The sequence below is a fragment of the Podarcis cretensis genome, assembly GCF_951804945.1.
Source record: "Podarcis cretensis genome assembly, chromosome: 18".
NCBI lineage: Eukaryota > Metazoa > Chordata > Lepidosauria > Squamata > Lacertidae > Podarcis > Podarcis cretensis.
This window is the reverse complement of record NC_137188.1, coordinates 13,280,165-13,303,117: the sequence shown is the minus strand read 5'-3', so window position 1 is coordinate 13,303,117 and position 22,953 is coordinate 13,280,165. Positions and strand designations below refer to the sequence as shown.

The window sequence follows — 22,953 nt, the reverse complement described above, 5'->3', positions numbered from 1 at the left end:
GGAGTCCACAGTCACTGTCTCTAGGAGTACACAACAACACATCTAAGCAAGGTTCCTAGCCATGCCCCATAGGAGAGTTCAAATGCCCGCATTGGATAGGGTCAACGTCATGCACAATTTATCCGATCTCCAATCCCTGAGAGTAAACTGCACCGAACTCCAAGGTGAAGGTTCAACTTGCAGGATGCGTGGAGCTTTAACTCAACGCACTGCAACTTTTCCGCTTGCAAGCAGAAATGCAGGCGAGGAGCGTTGGTGGTTTAGCCGCCGGCCTGAAGCAGGGACCCCATCAAAGAAAAGGGCAGTACTACCTAGCCTCTCTGCTCAATTATCTCTAGCTGTTTCCTAAGCTTCCTGAATGCGGATTGACACGAAGCAGAACACAAAAGTCTCGTTATCGTTCGCTTGTCAGAGCTGGGGGGAGAGGGCATCAAATTACTGTATTTTTTGCTCTATGACACTCACTTTTCCCCTCCTAAAAAGGGGAAATGTGTGTGCGTCTTGTGGAGCGAATGCAGGCTGTGCAGTTATCCCAGAAGCCAGAACAACAAGAGAGATTGCTGCTTTCACTGTGCAGCGATCCCTCTTGTTGTTCTGGCTTCTGAGATTCAGAATTTTTTTTTCTTGTTTTCCTCCTCCAAAAACTAGGTGCGTCTTGTGGTCTGGTGCGTCTTACAGAGTGAAAAATACGGTATGCCAGGCATGTCCAACAGGTCAATAACTTTGGGTCTCTCCCCCCAAAAAGGTTCAACAACTGGGCAGATCGCTGCCAGTTTAGTATATCTGGAGGGAGAAAAACCACAAAGGCTGACCGATAGCTCGGTCGGTAGAGCATGAGGCTCTTGACCACCCAACCCATGGGTGCTCCAAAGTCACCCTGGTCAGCAATATTCCGGTCTCTGCATTTTGCCCGGTCAGCACCCCATGAGCCCCCCCTCCTTTTGTTTGAGGTTGCCAACAATGTCCTGGATTGCACACACACACGCACACACACACACACACACACCCCAGTCAGCTTATGCTTAGCTCCCAGGGTTTGGGTCTTTTGTTCCCAGCAAATCCTAGAAAACGCCAGAGCGGCGTGGCCGGCCTCCCCAAAAATAAAGCCAAGCTGTTGGAGACCGCAGGATCCCTCCGGAAAAGGGTCGAGGGATTAAACGAGGCCGTGGATCCCGGAGGTGAGTCTTGGAAGAATGTGCTCGGGGGGGATTAAATCCACCCCACCTGTGAAAGGAGTCTGCCTGCTGCACCCCTGCGTCACCCAGCGGCCAGGTCTGTCCTGCTGCCCACTGTGGATGGCCCAACTCTGCTTTGCTCCTGGTGCAGAGAGGCAAGGGAAAGGTGTGACCCTTTTCTTCTGAGAATGGACACATTCAGGTGAACTGATAAACTCATGGTTGGGGAAGCTGTTGTAACAACAACAACAACAACAACAACAACAACAACAACAACAACAACAACTTATTTATACCCCACCCATTTGGCTGGGTTTCCCCAGCCGCTCTGGGTGGCTCCCAACAGAATATTAAAAACACGACAAAACATCAAACATTAAAAGCTTCCCTAAACGGGGCTGCCTTCAGATGTCTTCTAAAAGTCAGATAGTTGCTTATTTCCTTGACATCCAGCAGGAGGGCGCCACCACCGAGAAGGCCCTCTGCCTGGTTCCCTGTAACCTCACTAAGTCAGGCGGAGAGGCAGCGACGGGCCCAAAGTCACACCAAGTGAGCTTCAGGGCCAAGGGGAGATTTGAACCCAGGTCTCTCAGTTCCTGGTAAGTCACTCTAACCCCTAAACCATACTGGCTCTCTGATTTTCCCATCAGCCACTTTGGGCGGCTTCTAGTACATATGAAAACAGAATAAAACTTCAAATGTTAAAAGCTTCTCTAAACAGGGCTGCCTTCAGATGTCTTCTAAAAGTCAGAGAGTTGTGTGTTCCTTCTGCCTGGTTCCCTGTAACCTCGCTTCTAGCAGGGAAGGAACCGCCAGAAGACCCTTGGGAGAGGGACCCTGGTGTGTCCAATAGATAAAGGTAACAAAAAATTGTGCGCATTAAAATTTCGGAAAATTCTTGAAGAAGAAAAAGAAGACGACAATGACAGATGTAATCGAACAGGGTGGGGGGAAGCTGTCTGCAATTCCTCTCTCTCTCACACACACACACCCGACGCAGAGAAATGTCACATATGACAAAGCCCTTGTCCCTTTCGCTCTCCACACCCTCAGATTTTAGCAGCGCTGAAAGCAGACACTCCTGGTTGCTTCTAACTCACATTCCAAGCCCGCCGCTGATCTCTTCCTCCTCGCAGACCGCCTCTTACCCCGGAGGGCTGGCTGTGCGTTGACGGACAAAGTAGCTTCTACCTGTTCAGGTGTACTCCCAGCTGCTCTCGGCTTCCTCTTCCTCCTCAGTTTGGCTCCCAATCCCGGCGGCTTCTCCTGTTTTCCGAAGCGCTGTCCAAGGCCCAAGTCGGCCTCACCGTTCCAGAGCAAGGATGCTTAGATAAACTCCCCCTGCAGCGGTTTCTTTGTACGACGCTAGACTTCCAAAGGTTCAGGTAAGAAGGGGGGAATATTTAATCCCAAAATCGTAATTCCAGCCCCCAAAACTGTGTACACGTAGCTTTCTCAGTTTAGCATCGGCACAGCTCGGCGAGGTAGACTTTTAAAAAAACGTGGTCTGGCTAATTCAACAATATGTGGCCTTTTAAATTACTGGGGGTGTGTGTTAATAATAATAATAATAATAATAATAATAATAATAATAATAATAATTTATTATTTATACCCCGCCCATCTGGCTGGGCTTCCCCAGCCACTCTGGGCGGCTTCCAAAAAAATATTAAAATACTCTAATACATCAAACATTAAAAGCTTCCCTAAAGAGGGCTGCCTTCAGATATCTTCTAAAAGTCTGGTAGTTGTTGTTCTCTTTGACATTTGGTGGGAGGGCGTTCCACAGGGTGGGCGCCACCACCGAGAAGGCCCTCTGCCTGGTTCCCTGTAACCTCGCTTCTCGCAGGGAGGGAACCGCCAGAAGGCCCTCGGGAGATGGACTCCGGTGTCCGGGGTGGACTATGATGGTGGAGACGCTCCTTCAGGTCTACTGGGCCATTTAGGGCTTTCAAGGTCAGCACCAACTCTTTGAATTGTGCCCGGAAACGTACTGGGAGCCAATGTACGTCTTTCAAGTGTTATGTGGTCTCGGCGGCCGCTCCCAGTCCCCAGTCTGGCTGCCGCATTCTGGATTAGTTGTAGTTTCCGGGTCACCTTCAAAGGTAGCCCCACGTAGAGTGCATTGCAGTAGTCCAAGCGGGAGATAACCAGAGCATGCACCACTCTGGCCAGACAGTCTGCGGGCTGGGAGGGCCTCATCCTGCGTACCAGATGGAGCTGGTAAACAGCTGCCCTGGACACAGATTTGACCTGTGCCTCCATGGACAGCTGCGAGTCCAAAATGACTCCCAGGCTGCGCACCTGGTCCTTCAGGGGCACGGTTACCCCATTCAGGACCAGGGAATCCTCCACACCCACCCGCCCCCTGTCCCCTTCTGTCTTGTCAGAATTCAACATCGATCTGTTTTTGTTTATTACGTGTGTGTGTGTGTGTGTGTGTGTGTGTAGCTAGCCAGGGGTGATGGGAGTTGTAGTTCAACAACATCTGGGCACCCACAGGTTGAGAGAGGCTGAATTTGGATGTTAGACTCGAAATTGTTGGCTGATAAAGTAAAAAATATGTTCGGATGCAATTTGCGAGATTTTGACTGCGCAAGGGCCTCCGCAGGTGTTTAATCCAGAAGAACGGCTGGTTTGTTGCCGAGCTGGCAAAGACGAGGAGATCGCAGAGCCGATTCTGCCCCCTCTCCCCAGCCTCCTTGAAGAATTTGTTTCCTCCACCTGAACCAACCTGTCTGACCAGTGACAAGCAGGTAACAAATAGCGCCAGCGCTGGGAGAGAGCAACTTACTTTCCAAAATATCCCTGAAGGAGCATCTCCACCCCCATCGCTCAGCCCAGACGCCGGGGTCCAGCTCCGAGGGTCTTCTGGCAGTTCCCTCCCTGTGAGAAGCGAGGTTGCAGGGAACAAGGCAGAGGGCCTTTTCGGTGGTAGCACCCTCTCCCATCAGATGTCAAGGAAATAAGCAACTATCTGACTTTTAGAAGACATCTGAAGGCAGCCCTGTTTAGGGAAGTTTTTAATGACTGACGTTTTAATGTATATTTAATCTTTTGTTGGAAGCCACGCAGAGTGGCTGGGGTATAAATAATTAAATGAGAACTGTTGGAGGGGATGGAATAGGACGTCCCTATTTTCATGGGATAAACGTTGGAGGGGATGGAATAGGATGCCCCTATTTTCAAGGGAGAAACGTTGGAGGGAATGGAATAGGACGTCCCTATTTTCAGGGGAGAAACGTTGGAGGGGATGGAATAGGACGTCCCTATTTTCATGGGAGAAACGTTGGAGGGGATGGAATAGGACGTCCCTATTTTCAGGGGAGAAACGTTGGAGGGGATGGAATAGGACGTCCCTATTTTCAGGGGAGAAACGTTGGAGGGGATGGAATAGGACGTCCCTATTTTAAGGGGAGAAACGTTGGAGGGGATGGAATAGGACGTCCCTATTTTCAGGGGAGAAACGTTGGAGGGGATGGAATAGGACGTCCCTATTTTCAGGGGAGAAACATTGGAGGGGATGGAATAGGACGTCCCTATTTTCAGGGGAGAAACGTTGGAGGGGATGGAATAGGACGTCCCTATTTTCAGGGGAGAAACGTTGGAGGGGATGGAATAGGACGTCCCTATTTTCAGGGGAGAAACGTTGGAGGGGACGGAATAGGACGCCCCTATTTTCACGGGAGAAATATTGGAGGGGATGGAATAGGATGTCTCTCTTTTCAGGGGAGAAACGTTGGAGGGGATGGAATAGGACATCCCTATTTTCAGGGGAGAAACGTTGGAGGGGATGGAATAGGATGTCTCTCTTTTCAGGGGAGAAATGTTGGAGGGGATGGAATAGGATGTCTCTCTTTTCAGGGGAGAAATGTTGGAGGGGATGGAATAGGATGTCTCTCTTTTCAGGGGAGAAACGTTGGAGGGGATGGAATAGGACGTCCCTCTTTTCAGGGGAGAAACGTTGGAGGGGATGGAATAGGACGTCCCTATTTTCACGGGAGAAACGCTGGAGGGGATGGAATAGGACGTCCCTATTTTCAGGGGAGAAATATTGGAGGGGATGACATTACCCAAATCAAGGACATCATCTCTCTCCATCATCCCATGGGCAAGATCAGGGAACGCTCCATGCCAGCTTCCCCAACACCCAGTTTCCATCGGATGAGAAGAAAGGCAGGGGAACCAATCCTGGAGCGAACTGGCAATAAACTCTCCTTGGGAAGGCTGGAGTTCGGCGCCAGTCCCGTGAGAATCCCCTTTTTTAATAGCCCATAATTGCCGGGATGCAAAGGAAAAGAACTCCAGTTTCTATTGCCCTGTGGGAATGTGTCCACGTCGAGGGTGTGGCTCTGGCGTCAGAAGCCCTGGACTTTGATTTTTGGACCTGCTCTTAAGAGCGGTTTTTCGGGTCCTAACAGTCCTAACTGAGTTGCCTCCGTCCCCGAGAGACAATCCTGTAGCCAGAGACCTTCCTGGATCGAGAACGAGGAGTCGGAACCGCACAGAAGTGGTAAGAAGACGCATATTCTCCTCCTGGACCTATGATTCCCAGAGATCTTTGGGAAGAGGGATTAAATCGTTATTATTTAATTGGAAATTGTGGCCATCGTGGCATACCTTCCGATAAAAAAAGGGACATTGTATTCAATAATAATAATAATAATAATTTTATTATTTATACCTCACCCATCTGATTGGCATGCCCCAGCCACTCTGGGTGGCTTCCAACACATATAAAAACAGAATAAAACATGAAACTTTTAAAAAAACTTCCTTCAGGGCTGCCTTCAGCTGTCTTCTAAAGGTTGTATAGTTACTTAACTCCTTGGCTGCATGGGCCGCATAACTCCATCCCCTCCAACATTTCTCCCAGTTAAAATACGAATGTCCTATTTCGTATCTTCCAACGTTTCTCCTGTGAAAATAGGGACGTCCTATTCCATCCCCTCCAACATTTCTCCCCTGAAAATAGGGGAAATTAAACTGGTTGTATTATTATATTGTATCGTATCGCACTGTAGCATGGGGTGGGTGTGATATATAAACACGTGCTCACATGAAACGCAGGTAATCCTAAGAATTTAGAATCTGGCTCAGTATGTAGCAGCTTCCTATGTTCCTGCGTATTCTCCCAAAATCTTGTGGCCGTGAGTTCCGTAGGCTAGCGGTGCAAAGAACCCCTTTTTCTTTCGTCTGGCGGCACTGTGGTCTAAACCACTGAGCCTCTTGGGCTTGCCGATTGGGAGGTCGGCGGTTCGAATCCCGGCTCCCGTTGTTCTGTCCCAGCTCCTGCCAACCTAGCAGTTCGAAAGCATGCCAGTGCAAGTAGATAAATAGGTACCGCTGCGGCGGGAAATTAAACAGCGTTTCCATGCCCTCTGGTTTCCACCATGCGCCAGAAGCGGTTAAGACCTGCCAGCCACACGACCCGGAAAGCCGTCTGCAGACAAACGTCGGCTCCCTTGGCCTGAAAGCGAGATGAGCGCCACAACCCCATAGTCGCCTTTTACTGGACTTAACCTTTCAAGGGGCCCTTTAACTTTCACCCTTTACCTAAAAACTTGTGGCCGTGAGTTCCGCAGACTAACGAGGCGCAAAGAAAGCCCCTTTCTTTCGTCTGGTGCCGAATCTCCTCCGGATCGGTTCCATTGGAGGTGACCTCCCCATATCTCCTGTCTCTGCCCCCAAACTTTAAAAGAAAAAACCCCAACTTTACTCGCATGGTGCGCTAAGCCAGAGACCCTTGACTTCCAGGCCATTGATCCCAGATTGGTGGGTTTCTCTGAAGCTGGCAGGAGCGGAACCACCCGCGAAAGGCATTGAGCCACGAAACCGTTTTTGAAACTTGACGTTTATTTTGCCCTCCGCTCGTTCCTAGAATTCCTCGGCCGGCCAGGGAGGAGGGGAGTTTTGAAGTTCTTATCAGGCTGGCGCAGCCTGCGCACTCCCAGTGTGCCTGCGCCTCGTTCGAAACCAGCTAGCGTGCCCCCTAAGAGGCCTCTCTGTGGGGTGAGACGAGGGGAGAGAGACACAGAAAAGGCCCCGTGTGGTTTCTGCCTCTTGCGGAAAACACTCTTTGCTCCGGGTTCAGAAACAGAGGAATGTACTTTGCTCAGCCTGCGACAGGAGGAATGGATTTCGGTTTCGGCAGGTTGGTTTCGGCAGTGGGCACAGGGATGGTGCAGGGTCCGCCCGCCCGTGGGACGGGGAGCTTTGGGTGGGATTTGAAGGGAAGGCAGAGCTGCTTCTGGGAGGGTCAAGAGGGCAGCTGGCCTGACGAAAGCTCAATTAAAAAATGCATTAATTAAAAAATGGGTCTTGCAAGCGGGTTGTGCCCGGCCCTCCTGGAGAGAGCTTTGGGTGTGGGGCTCAGAGAGGCCAAGGCCCACTTGTGAACACCTCTCCGGGCATGTTAGAGGATGGAGCTGAAAGCAGCCCAAAGTTCTAGGTTTGATCTCTGTATGACGGAGAGTGGACCAGCCATGGCTGAAAAAGCTTGCTGACCCCTGCTTTAGGTAAAGGTAAAGGGACCCCTGTCCATTAGATCCAGTCGTGGCCGACTCTGGGGTTGCGGTGCTCATCTCGCTTTATTGGCCGAGGGAGCCGGCGTACAGCTTCTGGGTCATGTGGCCAGCAGGACTAAGCCGCTTCTGGCGAACCAGAGCGGCGCACGGAAACACCATTTACCTTCCCGCCAGAGCGGTACCTATTTATCTACTTGCACTGGTGTGCTTTCAAACTGCTAGGTTGTTAGGAGCAGGGACCGAGCAACAGGAGCTCACCCTGTCATTGCGGGGATTCGAACCGCCAACCTTCTGATCGGCAAGCCCTAGGCTCTGTGGTTTAACCCACAGCGCCACCCACGTCCCCGACCCCTGCTTTAAAGGTTTCCAAATCACCATTTCAGTCCCTCCCGCCAATAAGAGAGGTGCCATGGAATTCCTGACCTCAGGAATTCCTGACCTCGCCCCGAACCTGTCCGTCTCTTTCCACTTCGGCCAAATTCTTTTAAGGTGTGCTCATTCCATCAGCGGTTTGCCCCTCCCCGAACTTTGCCCACCCCATGGACCTTATCTCAAGCAGAGAAGTCAAAAGTCCTTCTTGGGGCGGCGGCAGCAGCAGCAGGGCGTTTTGAGGCTGTGGAATGCCAGCCTCGCAGGTGACGCTGCTGTCAAAATCCGCCCTGCTGACCCGACGGCGGTCCTGGATTTGGAGAGCTCTGTCAGGGCCAGGAGGAAGGATTTGGAGCACGTTGTTGGAAGATAGGTGCAAGCGAGTGAGAGACTTGGGATCACAGAATGGTAGAGTTGCAAGGGACCCCCAGCGGTCATCCATCCCAACCCTCTTGCAGTGCAGGAACAGCCACCCGACCTCTGCTTAAAAACCTCCAAGAAAGCAGAGCCCGCTACCTTCCGTCCGTCGCACGATCAAGCGACTCTCAGCACCAGAAAGCTTTTTCCTAATGTTGAGCTGGGATCTCCTGTCTTGGAACTTGAAGATAATAATAATAATAATAATAATAATAATAATAATAATAATAATAATATATTATCTATACCCCTGCCCATCTGGCTGGGCTTCCCCAGCCACTCTGGGCGGCTTCCGACAAAATATTAAAATACATTTTAGGGTTGGAATGCAGCCTAGAATAGCATTCGCCTTTTGGGCCGCTGGTGGTGCTGTGGGTTAAACCACAGAGCCTAGGACTTGCCAATCAGAAGGTTGGTGGTTCGAATCCCCGCAATGACGGGGTGAGCTCCCGTTGCTCGGTCCCTGCTCCTGCCAACCTAGCAGTTCAAAAGCACGTCAAAGTGCAAGTAGATAAATAGGTACCGCTCCGGCGGGAAGGTCAACGGCGTTTCCGTGCGCTGCTCTGGTTCGCCAGAAGCGGCTTAGTCCTGCTGGCCACATGACCCAGAAGCTGTAAGTTGGCTCCCTCGGCCAATAAATCAAGGTGAGCACCGCAACCCCAGAGTCGGCCACGACTGGACCTAATGGTCAGGGGTCCCTTTACCTTTATCAACTCGCTTGGCTTTTCCAAAGAGGGTGAGGAAGCGAGTTGGCGTTCTCCACCACCAGACAGAGAAACCCTGAAAGTGCAAACTAATTCAGACACACACAGAGACACACACACAGTGAGAGGAGAAGGAAACAAGGGCTGCATTGTTTCCCCGGTGGGAGAAAACAGTGGTTCACAGTACGTAACCCTACCGCGTGGTTTAATTCTCAGATCTCCCTTCCTGGGCATCTTTCAGGACCCTGCTGGGGCCAGGTGGATGAAAGGACTGAAGATGTCCTCCCTGGCGGGTGGCTCTGCCACCGAAATACCACCCTCCCCGATTGCCAAGTGACGATTTAAGCTGCTGAATCTTCTCCCCTTCCACTGCCTGAATGTTTTGCGTTATCTGTGAGCTGGGCGCCGGTTTCCTTGGTCCCTGGAGTCAATGTCTGCTGCCTTTTACAGCTTGCGAAACTTTCTTTCTGTTAATTCTCTCTTCTGCAAAACCAGATAGGTGGGGGGGGGGGGCGAGTCCACTAAGGAGGCGGTTTATGGTTCTGCGAACAAAACTATGAGCGACCCAACCACCTTGATCTCGTCTCCCTGGCATTGTTGTTGTTGTTGAGTCGTTTAGTGGTGTCCGCCTCTTGGTGACCCCCTGGACCAGAGCACGCCAGGCCCTCCTGTCTTCCACTGCCTCCCGCAGTTTGGTCAAACTCATGCTGGTAGCTTCGAGAACACTGTCCCCCCATCTCGTCCTCTGTCATCCCCTTCTCCTTGTGCCCTCCATCTTTCCCAACATCAGGGTCTTTTCCAGAGAGTCTTCTCTTCTCATGAGGTGGCCAAAGTACTGGAGCCTCAGCTTCAGGATCTGTCCTTCCAGTGAGCACTCAGGGCTGATTTCCTTCAGAATGGAGAGGTTTGATCTTCTTGCAGTCCATGGGACTCTCAAGAGTCTCCTCCAGCACCATGAATTCAAAAGCATCAATTCTTCGGTGTCCTGAGTGATAAATTCTCATTTCTCCCAGCAGAGGGCAATCGGTGCTTTGCTATTCTGATGTGATGGCCTCTAATATAAGGAAGGTCTGCCTTAGAATAATAGAATCAGAGAACTGCAGAGTTGGAAGGGACCATGGGCGTAGACTGGATTTTTTTCTTGTGGGGAGGGGCTCCAAAAAGTTGTTGTGACTCCCCCCACACACAAACAAACTTGGGAAGCGAATTTCGTTAAGGGTTCCTAGAGTTAGGAGATCCTGGTTCCCCTTGCAGAACGAAAAGAGTTGTCTGCAAAGAGGGATTTGATTGCTAAACCACTCTGGAAATCATAGCTCTGCCTGAAACCCTGGAAATAATAATAATATTTTATTATTTATACCCTGCCCATCTGGCTGGGTTTCCCCAGCCACACTGGGCAGCTCCCAACAGAATATTAAAACGTGATCAAACATTAAAAACTTCCCTAAACAGGGCTGCCTTCAGATGTCTTCTAAAAGTCAGGTAGTTGTTTATTTCTTTGACATCTGATGGGAGGGCGCCACCACCGAGAAGGCCCTGGTTCCCTGTAACCTCACTTCTCGCACGGAGGGAACTGCCAGATGGACTCTGGTGTCCGGGGTGGAGACGCTCCTTCAGGTCCACTGGGCCATTTAGGTCTTTCAAGGTCAGCGCCAACACTTTGAATTGTGCTCGGAAACGTCCTTGGAAACAATGCAGGTCTTTCAGGACCGGTGTTATGTGGTCTCCTTTCCCAGTCCTCAGCCTAGTTCTGGATTAGTTGTAGTTTCCGGGTCACCTTCCAAGGTAGCAGGCAGCCAGAGTGGACGATATCAGCAGCCAAGTGGTCTAACCCAGCAGAAGGCAGCTTACTATGTACTGAATGTATGAATAAAGGTAAAGGTAAAGAGACCCCTGACTATTAGGTCCAGTCGTGGCCGACTCTGGGGTTGCGGCGCTCATCTCGCTTTATTGGCCGAGGGAGCCGGTGTGCAGCTTCCGGGTCATGTGGCCAGCAGGACTAAGTCGCTTCTGGCGAACCAAAGCAGCGCACGGAAATGCCGTTTACCTCCTGCCAGAGCGGTACCTATTTATCTACTTGCACTTTGATGTGCTTTCGAACTGCTAGGTTGCCAGGAGCAGGGACCGAGCAACGGGAGCTCACCCCGTCATTGCGGGGATTCAAACCGCCGACCTTCTGATCGGCAAGTCCTAGGCTCTGTGGTTTAACCCACAGCGCCAACCGCGTCATATAATTTCTCCCCCTGTTGCTTCCCAGGGACCGCAAAGCCCTGTTCCTGATGTGAAGGCTGCGCAACGCCACTGGAATACCCAACCTGTGAATAGCATCTAGAGAACATCCTCTCACCTCCTAAGGGGAAGTCTCGGAGGTACCCACTTTCGAAAACGAGAAATGTACATCCGTAGGCTTGTCTTCACCTCGTCTCCAAGCACAGACCCCGAAGACGAAGAACCAAGCAGCCCCCGGTCCGGTTCACGAGGGGAGCTGAAGTTTGAAGAGGTGACGGGCGATGAGTATTTTGACTTGGGCCACCACCGCGAGGAGAGGGCTGAGAATGGGTGGGGAACGGCCGAGCCACCCAAAAATGGGTCAAAGTCCATCAATGGGAGGAAGGACCTTTGGACTTCACCGCCGGACAGAGAGTCCAAGCTGGAGGTGGTCAAATCCGGCTCGCTCTACGACATCCGGGCGTACAAAGGCGAGACGAAGCCTTCAAGGCTTTACGACGGGGACGAAGAGGAGCTGAGGTACAGGATCCGTCCCGAGGAGGCCTCGCCGGAGAAAACCGAGAAGCTGGAGGAGGAACGGCGGGAGATTATCCGCAGCCAAGTGGTTAGGAAGAGCACCACCATGGCCCAGAAGTGGAGCTCCACGGAGGAGCTGGAGGCCATCAACGCTTCTTCCGCCAGCCGAGAAGCCACCCCGGGAACGAGGAGTTATTCCACTGGCTTCGCGGTCTGTTTCGACAACCCCTCTTCCGGCTGGGAGAGCAGCCCCGTCGACCCTCAAAACATAGACACTGAGAAGATCAATTTCGCCATGGCTCGACAACAGTTCTTGGAGTTGGAGAAGGCCAACCCCAAGATGCTCCTGGGGCCAAGGAAACCGGCACCCAGCTCGCGGACAACGCAAAACGTTCAGGGGACGGAAGGGGAGAAGATTCCTGATGTCCACGGCCAGAGAAGAATTGGTTGGTCTACTGAGGGGGCAGATAGTCACGTTCTCCAAAGAACAGAGCCCACATCTCCCAAGCAAGCCCCTATTTGTCAAAACTCGACTGGAGGCGGCTGGGATTACGGTCTGGCAGAAAGGCCCCAGAACTCAAGTGTCGTGGCTCCTGGTGGAAGAAGGGTCTACATCAAAGAGGAGGCGGGAGGACGTGTGGACTGGGAGACCGGTGGCCAAGGCCTTGCCGAAGGAGATTTGGGGTCCTCGGACGAGACGCCCATCGAGCGGGAGATCCGTCTGTCGATGGAAAGGGAGGACGCCCACTGCAAAGAGAGGGGGATCCACCGGGTCAACAGCCGGGACGAGCTGGTGGAAATCCAAACCAAGCCTCTGTTGCTGTCCACCGACACGCTGCCGATTTCCTCCCGGAAAGGAAAAGAGAAACACACCGTTTCCTTCTTCGTGCAGAGAGAGATTGAGCAGGAAAGCAGGCGCGAGGAGGACCTGCAGAAGGAAGGGAGGCTGCTGTCCGGGACGTACGACAGGGGGGTCCGACAGGAGTTATCGGAACGCCGGAAAGTGTTCGAAAGGGACGAGGCGGCCCCCATGAGGGCAAGGATGCTGGGGGAGCCAGAGGAGGCCCAGAACGACGATCCTGGGAAAAGGACGGACGGCCAGGACGCGAAGTCGACCTCAGAGGCCTACCAGCCTTCTTTGGCCAGCGGAAGAAAGCAAAGGGGTGACTTGCCCCCTTTTGACCGGAACGACACAGGTCAGCGGGTGGATTCCTCTGGGTCTCGGGTACCAGAAGACTCGGGAGAGGAGCCTGGGGTTTTGCGGAAGGGACATTTTGCCATCCCGGTGAGGAAGCTCAAGTTCTCGTCTGCCGGCGACCGGGAACCCCTGACCTCCTGGGGGAAAGAGGGCAGGCTGGAGGGGTCCGCTCCCCGGGAGGAGCTGTACACCGTGAAGACGAGGAGACCCCGGATGTCGGCCCTGATTGACCAGGAGATCCAGGACGCTTTGCAAAGGGAAGTGGAGCTCCAGGAGCAGCGCAGGAGAACTGGGACGGCGGTGCCACCCTCTCAGACGTCGTCGCAGAGCTCGGGTGAGAGGGGCAGGGTTGGGGGGTGGGTGCCAGCTGGTTCATGTGTCACAACGAATTGCATCAACGCAGCCGTCATTTCATTCACACGATGCCTTTCCGTAGCTAGAACCCCGCTCTAGGCGGCTGGCAGCACAGAAAGGTTTGCAGAATTGCGGCCATAAGGAAAGGCGGTCAAAAGTTACTTATCTAGTTACTTATCTCCTTGACTTGGGGGTTCCATAGTTCCATCCCCTCCAACGTTTCTCGCCTGAAAATAGGGACGTCCTATTCCATCACCTCTAACATTTCTCCCCTGGAAATAGGGACGTCCTATTCCATCCCCTCCAACGTTTCTCGCCTGAAAATAGGGACGTCCTATTCTATCGCCTCCAACGTTTCTCCCCTGAAAATAGGGACGTCCTATTCCATCCCCTCCAACGTTTCTCCCCTGAAAATAGGGACGTCCTATTCCATCCCCTCCAACGTTTCTCCCCTGAAAATAGGGACGTCCTATTCCATCCCCTCCAACGTTTCTCCCCTGGAAATAGGGGCGTCCTATTCCATCCCCTCCAACGTTTCTCCCCTGAAAATAGGGATGTCCTATTCCATCCCCTCCAACGTTTCTCCCTGGAAATAGGGACGTCCTATTCCATCCCCTCCAATGTTTCTCCCCTGAAAATAGGGACACCCTATTCCATCCCCTCCAATGTTTCTCCCGTGAAAATAGGGACGTCCTATTCCATCGCCTCCAATGTTTCTCCCCTGAAAATAGGGACGTCCTCTTCCATCGCCTCCAACGTTTCTCCCCTGAAAAGAGGGACGTCCTATTCCATCCCCTCCAACGTTTCTCCCCTGGAAATAGGGACGTCCTATTCCATCCCCTCCAACGTTTCTCCCCTGAAAATAGGGACGTCCTATTCCATCCCCTCCAACGTTTCCCCCATGAAAAGACGGACGCCCTATTCCATTCCCTCCAACGTTTCTCCCAGGAAAATAGGGACATCCCATTCCATCCCCTCCAACGTTTCTCCCCTGAAAATAGGGACGTCCTATTCCATCCCCTCCAATGTTTCTCCCCTGAAAATAGGGACGTCCTATTCCATCCCCTCCAACGTTTCTCCCCTGAAAATAGGGACGTCCTATTCCATCCCCTCCAACGTTTCTCCCCTGAAAATAGGAACATTCTATTCCACCCCCTACAACATTTCTCAGATGAAAATAGGGACGTCTTATTCAGTAATAATAATAACGCATCTGACTGAGTTGCCAACTAAATAATAATAATAATAATAATAATAATAATAATAATAATTTATTATACCCCGCCCATCTGGGCAGGTCTCCCCAGCCACTCTGGGCGGCTCCCAACAGAATATTAAAAACACAATAAAACATTAAACATTAAAAGCTTCCCTAAACAGGGCTGCCTTCAGATGTCTTCTAAAAGTCAGGTAGTTGTTTATTTCCTTCACATCTGATGGGAGGGTGCCACCACCGAGAAGGCCCTCTGCCTGGTTCCCTGTAACCTCGCTTCTCACAGGGAGGGAACCGCCAGAAGGCCCTCAGAGATGGACCCAGGTGTCCGGGCTGGATGATGGGGGTGGAGATGCTCCTTCAGGTATACAATAGAACATTAAACATTACAAACTTCCCTATACAGGGCTGCTCTCAGGTTGCATAGCTACTCATCTCCTTGACATCTGATGAGCGGGTGTTCCACAGGGCAGGCGCCACCACCGAGAAGGCCCTGAGACATCTCTGCGCTTGGTTTCTTTCTTTTTTAATTTAACTCTCTCTTCTAATTCCCTCCACCAGCTGCTTCAGGAATTGCCGACAGCTACTGCGTATCAGCTGCGGCTGCTCCTGATTCCCCTGCGAGCTCGTCTCCCTCGCCGTCTCTGCGGCAAGCCTACGCGGGGAAACCATCCTCGGAACCGGACTGGAGAGCGCAGCGTCCCTCGGCGGAAGAGGAGAAGACGAAGAGGCACCGGGAGGGAGGAAAGGTAGGCACTTGCCAGCCTCCGCTGCAATGGGGTGTTGGGGGCGGAGGTTGCTGCCTTAGATAGGAGACTCATAGAGCTGGAAGGGACCCTGTATTTTAATATTTTGTCACTGTATTTTGATATTTTGTTGGAAGCCGTCCAGAGTGGCTGGGGAAACCCAGCCAGATGGGCGGGGTACATAGCTGTCAACCATAATAATAATAATAATAATAATAATAATAATAATAATTTATTATTTATACCCCGCCCATCTGGCTGGGCCTCCCCAGCCACTCTGGGCGGCTTTCAAAAGAATATTAAAATACTATGATACATCAAACATTAAAAGCATCCCTAAACAGGGCTGCCTTCAGATGTCTTCTAAAAGTCTGGTAGTTGTTGTTCTCTTTGACATCTGGTGGGAGGGCGTTCCACAGGGAGGGCGCCACTACCGAGAAGGCCCTCTGCCTGGTTCCCTGTAACTTGGCTTCTCGCAGTGAGGGAACCGCCAGAAGGCCCTCAGCGCTGGACCTCAGTGTCTGGGCTGAACGATGGGGGTGGAGATGCTCCTTCAGGGATACTGGACGGAGGCCGTTTAGGGCTTTAAAGATCAGCACCAACACTTTGAATTGTGCTCGGAAACGTACTGGGAGCCAATGTAGGTCTTTCAAGACCGGTGTTATATGGTCTCGGCGGCCGCTCCCTGTCACCAGTCTGGCTGCTGCGTTCTGGATTAGTTGTAGTTTCCGGGTCACCTTCAAAGTAGCCCCACGTAGAGTGCACTGCAGTAGTCCAAGTGGGAGATATTTGGCGGGACAGTCCCTTATCCCAGCGCCGTGTCCGGCTGCTGTCCCTTATCAATGATGTCCCTTAATTTTCCTGGGTTTCAAAGGAAGCAGCTCCTCTCCCCCCCTCCCTGCCGGCCAGGGAGGTGGGAGGCTCCAACTGTGTTGCTTGGCTGCGTTGCTCACCCAATAAGGAGTCCAAGAACGACTGGGGGGTGGAGCTTGCATGCCTTGTGCCGATCAAATCGGCCGCCTTGCCCGGGGACTCGCCTTTGCTCAGCGCTTCCCAGCGGAGAGGTGACGGTGGTTTCCCTTGCTGCATCCCCTTTGCCGGGTTGCTGCGCTGTGGGAACCACCCCTTGAGGCTTCGCTTGGCTGCTGGCTGGGCTTTCTGCCCTTGGGTCGGAGGGGCTCAGAAGTTGAACATACCTGTGCTCTGAAAATCCCTTATTTTGGCTGCTGGTCCCTTATTTTCAAATCTGTAAGTTGACAGTTATGGTGGGGTATAAATATATCATCATCATCATCATCATCATCATCATTATTATTATTATTATGTCCAACCCCTCTGCAACACAGGAATGAACACGCAGCTGTCCCTTACGGGGATCGAACCTGCAACCCTGCTGTTATCAGCACCACGCTCTAACCAAAGGAAGGGAAAGTGTCCACTTTGCATGCAGAAATTCCCTGGTTTTGATCGCTGGCGTCTCCAGGGGGAAGAAACCCCAGTTTAATAATAATAATAATAATAATAATAATAATAATAATAATAATATCCCGCCCTCCCCAGCCGAAGCCGGACTCAGAGCAGACACCTCCAAACTCAGCCCTCCAGATGTTTTGGGACTACAATTCCCATCATCCCTGACCACTGGTCCTGCTAGCTGATGGGAGTTGTAGTCCCAAAACATCTGCAGGGCCGATTTGGGGGGTGCCTGCCCTAGAGTGCCACTACTGGCCATCAGTGCAGGTGGCACTGAACGAGATGGAGCCCTGGCCCAGGCAGCTTCGTACTAAAAGCCGGGATTTATTTAGAATCAAGAGGTCTAGAATCTTGCATTATCCTTCGGGGAAATAAAGAAAAGAGCAGCTGCGCAGGTGGCCGCCTGGTTCGACCCGCCCGGTGTCTGTGAAAGTATGAATTGGGGCGGACACCGAGCTGAGAGCTGTGACTCAACACTGTGTTCCTAATTTGCAAAACACTGGAGGGTGTACAGTCAGCTGTTCCTACTGTAGCAGGAACCCCCCCCCCAATCATTCAGTTTGTACAAACTTCACACACACTCACACTCACACACGACATACGCTACGCTTCTGTTATAAATTCATAGAAAATCAACCATACATCGGTTTTGCACTGTTCCACTTTTATTTTACTCCATGAAGGAAGGACTACAAAATGGGGAAGGTTCGATACAGGGCAGCCATAATCCCTTGAGCATACCAGCACATCCACAGGAGCCCTGCCCAGTTGCTATGCCAACCCTGATGATCCCAGACAGAAGACCATCAAGATCACAAAGAACTTGCATATGGGAGTGGATTCAGCACGGACTGGAACAAAGGACAATGATCAGATCTTCCCTCTGGGGGCAGGAAACTGCAAACTCCCCTCTGTCACCTGGAAAGTACTCATGGGGAGGGGGAAAGGGGGAACCAGCCAGGTGATAGGACACTCAGGTTGCCACCACAACTCCTCCCTCAACCCCTCCTTTCTGTGATGTATGCATGATGTTTCTGGGGGTGGTCTTGATCTAGTAAAGTTAAAGGTACCCCTGCCCGTATGGGCCAGTCGTGTCCAACTCTAGGGTTGCGCGCTCATCTCGCTCAAGAGGCCGGGAGCTGGCGCCGTCCGAAGACACTTCCGGGTCACATGGCCAGCGTGACGAAGCTGCAGCTGGCGAGCCAGCACCAGCGCCGCACATGGAAATGTCATTTACCTTCCCGCTATAAAGCGGTACCTATTTCTCTACTTGCACTTAGAGGTGCTTTCGAACTGCTAGGTGGGCAGGAGCTGGGACCGAACGATGGGAGCTCACCCCGCTGCGGGGATTCGAACTGCCGACCTTATGATCAGCAAGTTCTAGGCACTGAGGTTTTACCCACAGTGCCACCCGCGTCTTGATCTACAGGGTGGCAATTTCAAAAGTCTTTATAAGCCCTTGCACACCGTTTTTTCTGTTTCCTTCCTCTCTCCTGCAAGTGAGGGGAGCACTCTATTGCAACAGTTCAATGAAGGCCAAGCCTACAGGCTGCTGTTTTGCTCCAAGTTATCCTGGTTGGTGTCTTTGTTTTTGTCCAAGGGAGCCCTCGGATTTTCCCGTTAACACTACGGAATATCCCCTCCCTGCCAGATTTCCTGTTCTCTTATTTTCCGTCTCTTTCCCTCCCCAGTATGCTGGCATCGATCTGCACGACGAAATCGACTCCGAGGTAAGACCGCGCCCTTGCCCTGCGGTGAGAAAGCCTTACACTGTCTTACTCAGAAGTAAGCCCCTCTGTATTCAATAGAGCTGGGTCCAGACTGTGCAGCCTTGCACGCCAATCCTAGGCTTTTTTTTTACTCAGAAGGAAACCCCACTGAGTTCAATAGGATTTACTTTACGCTCTGGTACGTTCCTGATCATTCTCACAGTTCCTGTTACAGTGGCGCCTTGGTTGTCGAACACAATCCGTTCCAGAAGACCGTTTGACTTCTGAAACGTCCGACAACCGAGGCGCAAAGGGTGGTCTCCAAAATCAATGGAGAAAATTGAAAAACACGCAGCGGAAACCGTTCTGCTTCCGAGGCGCGCTCGAAAACGGAAGCAAGTACTTCCAGGTTTTCAGCATCTGGAAACCGAAATGTTCGGCTTCCGAGACGCTTGAAAACCAAGGTAAAAAGGTAAAGGAACCCCTGGTCATTAGGCGCTCATCTCGCTTTACTGGCCGAGGGAGCCGGCGTACAGCTTCCGGGTCATGTGGCCAGCAGGACTAAGCCGCTTCTGGCGAACCAGAGCAGCGCATGGAAATGCCGTTTACCTTCCCGCCGGAGTGGTACCTATTTACCTACTTGCACTTTGACGTGCTTTCGAACTGGTAGGTTGGCAGGAGCAGGGACAGAGCAACGGGAGCTCACCCCGTCGTGGGGATTTGAACCGCCGACCTTCTGATCGGCAAGCCCTAGGCTCTGTGGTTTAACCCACAGCGCCACCCACATCCCGTCAGATTATTATTATTATTATTATTTCCTGCCTTTTTTCCCCTGGCAGGGACTCAAGGTAGCCTACACCTAAATTTTATTTTGCCACGGGCACACGGCCCTTGGGAGCTCATCTGCCAGGCAAGGCGGCCCCTGCTGGCTGCAAAAGAACCCTTGTTCTCTTAACTGAGCCGCCAATTCCTTTTGCAGGTTGTGAAATCCACCAAAGTCGTCTGCCAGAGGGGACTCCTGGCTCAGCTTTGGGAGACGGGCCAGATCCGCGGGGCCGTCGACGACAGCGACTGAACCTTGGAGAGGAACTAGAATTCCCAAAGCCGGCATCGGCGCCCGCCTGCGGGGGTTTTCTTTGGTTTTTAATTCTCTGGTCCCCCAAGTGTTTTTCCGTTCGATCTCTTGCCGGATTTGGCCAGCGGTCGGATCCTGCCAACCCATCTATGTCCGATTAAAATTCTGCGTCGCTTTGATTGCGAGAGAGACGGCCCAGAATTGATCCTGGCGATTCGACGGGCTCTGGGTTGAGATGTTGAGGACTAGAATCTTAACTTTCCTTTTAGGGAGAGGTCAGTGGCAGTGCCGAAGGCCCCCGAAGTTCAGCCCCTGGCGCTGCCAGCCAGTGCTCAGGCATATGGTCTCAGTGATGAGCAGCTTCCCACTTTCCCCTTCAAATCAGTTCATGAGGACTGGAATTTTCATTTCCCCTTTTTAAAGGAAAGGAAAGGGCTAGGGCTTGGGGCAGAGGCACCGCTTTTGGACGCAGAAGCTCCCAGATTTTAAACCTTGCCAGGTCAATGTAGGCCTGGGGGAGAGGCGCACTGCCTGACATAGCTGCTGCCAGTCCGTGTGGGGAAAGCTGAGCTGGGTGGAATCTTAATATAGTGTAGCTTCCTTCCTTCCTGGGCAGAGGCAGTGTGGCTGAGTGGTGGCAGCACCTTCTGTGGTTTTGTGGCCGGTGGGTCCTAAGAATAATAGCAATAACAATAATAATAATTTCTTATTTATACCCCACCCATCTGGCTGGGTTTCCCCAGCCACTCTGGGCAGCTCCCAACAGAATTAAAAGCGCAATAAAACATCAAACATTAAAGGCTTCCCTAAACAGGGCTGCCTTCAGATGCCTTCTAAAAGTCAGACAGTTGTTTATTTCCTTGACATCTGATGGGAGGGCGTTCCACAGGGTGGGCGCCACCACTGAGAAGGCCCTCTGCCTGGTTCCCTGTAAACTCACTTCTCGCAGGGAGGGAATCGCCAGAAGGCCCTCAGGAGATGGACCCCGGTGTCCGGGCTGAACGATAGGGGTGGGGACGCTCAGTGGCGTAGTGTGGGGGGTGCAGGGGGGCCGGCCGCACCAGGCGCAACATCTGGGGGTTAGGGTTAGGGGGCGCAAATCCACAGGTTAGGGGGGGTGCAAATTACTTGCGTTGCCCCGGGTGCTGACAACCCACGCTACGCCACTGGAGACGCTCTTTTATGTATCCTGGGCCATTTAGGGCTTTCAAGGTCAGCACCCACCCTTTGAATTTTGCTCGGAAACATACTGTGAGCCAATGTAAGTCTTTCAGGACCGGTGTTATGTGGTCTCCACTCCCAGTCACCTGTCTGGCTGCCAAATTCTGGATTAGTTGCAGTTTCTGGGTCACCTTCAAAGGTAGCCCCATGTAGAGCGCATGGCAGTAGTCCAAGCAGGAGATAACCAGAGCATGCACCACTCTGGCCAGACAGGGTACCCATAATAGGGTAGGAACCCTCACTGCTTCACTGGGACTTGAACCCAGAGCTTCAGTGTCCAAATCTTAACTTTCTTTCTGCTACATTTCCAGCGTTCTTGTAGAGGGCGGGTTCTGTTTCTTTCCTGGCTGTGGAGGTGGCCCTGATCCATGCATGTAGCATCACCCTCAAATCTCAAGAGACCCCTGGGACCCAGCAATCTCTCTCTCTCTCGTTTGGTTGCTACATGGTCACAACGGGCTCATATATGTATATGTGTATATGATCAAGAAAGAGGAATAAATTGTTTTGTCTCCGTCCTTTTGCGAATGTTAAGTCCCGTGCTGGATTTACAAATAAGCTAAGCAATTCATAGCTTAGGGCCCCAGTCTTTTGGCGGCCCCCCAAAAAAACCAAAGGGGGGGAAAACTGGATGTACATTTCCAAAATATAAGATAAAAAGCAAATAAAATAAAACCTACATACAGCAACAGTGTTTTGTGTTGTGTTGGCTCCTACGGTGTAAGTCATGGGACCCGCCTGCTACCTAAAATATCACTGCTTTGCTCATTTCTATATACTAGAGTTCCCAGGATCCTTTGTGCTGGCCAGCCTTGCGTTTGAATTATATAGCGTGGATGTGAGCTCTGTCGCGCCAGGCAAACAAATCACACAGGCTCAGATTATATATTTAAAAGTACCGTATTTTTTGCTCTATAAGACTCACTCCCCCCCCCTAAAAAGTAAGGGGAAATGTGTGTGCGTCTTATGGAGCAAATGCAGGCTGCGCAGCTGTCCCAGAAGCCAGAACAGCAAGAGGGATTGCTGCTTTCGCTGCGCAGCGATCCCTCTTGCTGTTCTGGCTTCTGAGATTCAGAATATTTTTTTTTTCTTGTTCTCCTCCTCCAAAAACTAGGTGCATCTTGTGGTCTGGTGCGTCTTGTAGAGCGAAAAATACGGTAAATTATAGTCCTTATGTGCTTGGAAACTCTCTTTTAAAGTAGATTAAGTAGATTGCCCTCTGCAACCCAACGTGACCTTCATCTCCGTTAATTTTATTCCCCCCCCCCCCCACTTTTCGGGGGTCCTCACTTTGTTGTTGTTGTTGTCATTTTTAAAGAACGAATGCTAACTTGTCTAGGAGCTGAACTAAGCTGCAAGACCTCCCAGCTTCCACCAGAGGGCGGGAAGACACCGTTACAGATGTTACAGATGTCGCTCCAAATGCTGCTTCGATAAAGGGCTTGTTTCATTATAGCTTCTGTAAATCCGGGACAGGAATATAGGGGCACTTGGAGGGTCTGCACTACTGAGCTTAATTTATTCATCCTGTAAAGTTATATGCAGGGAATGCGGGTGGCACTGTGGGTTAAACCACAGAGCCTAGGGCTTGCCGATCAGAAGGTCGACGGTTCGAATCCCCGCAATGACGGGGTGAGCTCCCGTTGCTCGGTCCCTGCTCCTGCCAACCTAGCAGTTCGAAAACACGTCAAAGTGCAAGTAGATAAATAGGTACCGCTCTGCCGGGAAGGTAAACGGCGTTTCCGTGCGCTGCTCTGGTTCGCCAGAAGCGGCTTAGTCATGCTGGCCACATGACCCGGAAGCTGTAAAGCGAGATGAGCGCCGCAACCCCAGAGTCGGCCACGACTGGACCTAATGGTCAGGGGTCCCTTTATCTTTACTAAGGTTATGTGCAGGTTTATATATCATTCTGCCAAGGCTCTTTACCACCGATCAGAAGCAAGGGACCTTTTAAGACAGGAAGAAGGGACTCTGTACTGTACTTGAAGAGGCAGAGCAAGGTCAATTCGCTCTTCCCAGATGCAACA

The 22,953-nt window shown here is 51.7% G+C and overlaps 1 protein-coding gene and 1 long non-coding RNA gene across 3 annotated transcripts; one reads left to right on the top strand and one right to left on the bottom strand.

Moving 5' to 3' along the window:
• Positions 1-2,764: 2,764 nt before the first annotated feature.
• On the bottom strand, positions 2,765-16,230 carry LOC307207317. Its single transcript, XR_013834639.1, has 2 exons — positions 15,981-16,230; positions 2,765-3,077 (listed from the first exon to the last, which is right to left on the bottom strand). It is a non-coding gene; the product is annotated as an uncharacterized lncRNA (long non-coding RNA).
• Positions 5,576-19,884, top strand: MISP (mitotic spindle positioning). 2 transcript variants are annotated; one of them, XM_079960581.1, is made up of 5 exons: positions 5,576-5,688; positions 11,450-13,469; positions 15,264-15,451; positions 18,613-18,651; positions 19,610-19,884. In XM_079960581.1, exons 2-5 carry the CDS (start codon positions 11,585-11,587, stop codon positions 19,703-19,705), a joined length of 2,208 nt encoding a protein of 735 aa, XP_079816707.1. In that variant the 5' UTR covers positions 5,576-5,688; positions 11,450-11,584; the 3' UTR covers positions 19,706-19,884. The 2 variants fall into 2 exon arrangements, with proteins under 2 accessions (XP_079816707.1, XP_079816708.1); XM_079960582.1 differs by lacking the exon at positions 5,576-5,688 and adding an exon at positions 6,686-7,329.
• The last annotated feature ends 3,069 nt before the right edge of the window (positions 19,885-22,953 follow it).

Excerpts from the sequence above, each read along its gene's own strand:
- MISP (XM_079960581.1), top strand. The coding sequence starts at position 11,585 with ATGTACATCCGTAGGCTTGTCTTCACCTCGTCTCCAAGCACAGACCCC. Across the intron at positions 13,470-15,263 it reads GACGTCGTCGCAGAGCTCGG|CTGCTTCAGGAATTGCCGAC; the intron begins GTGAGAGGGGCA and ends TCCCTCCACCAG. Across the intron at positions 18,652-19,609 it reads ACGACGAAATCGACTCCGAG|GTTGTGAAATCCACCAAAGT; the intron begins GTAAGACCGCGC and ends TTCCTTTTGCAG.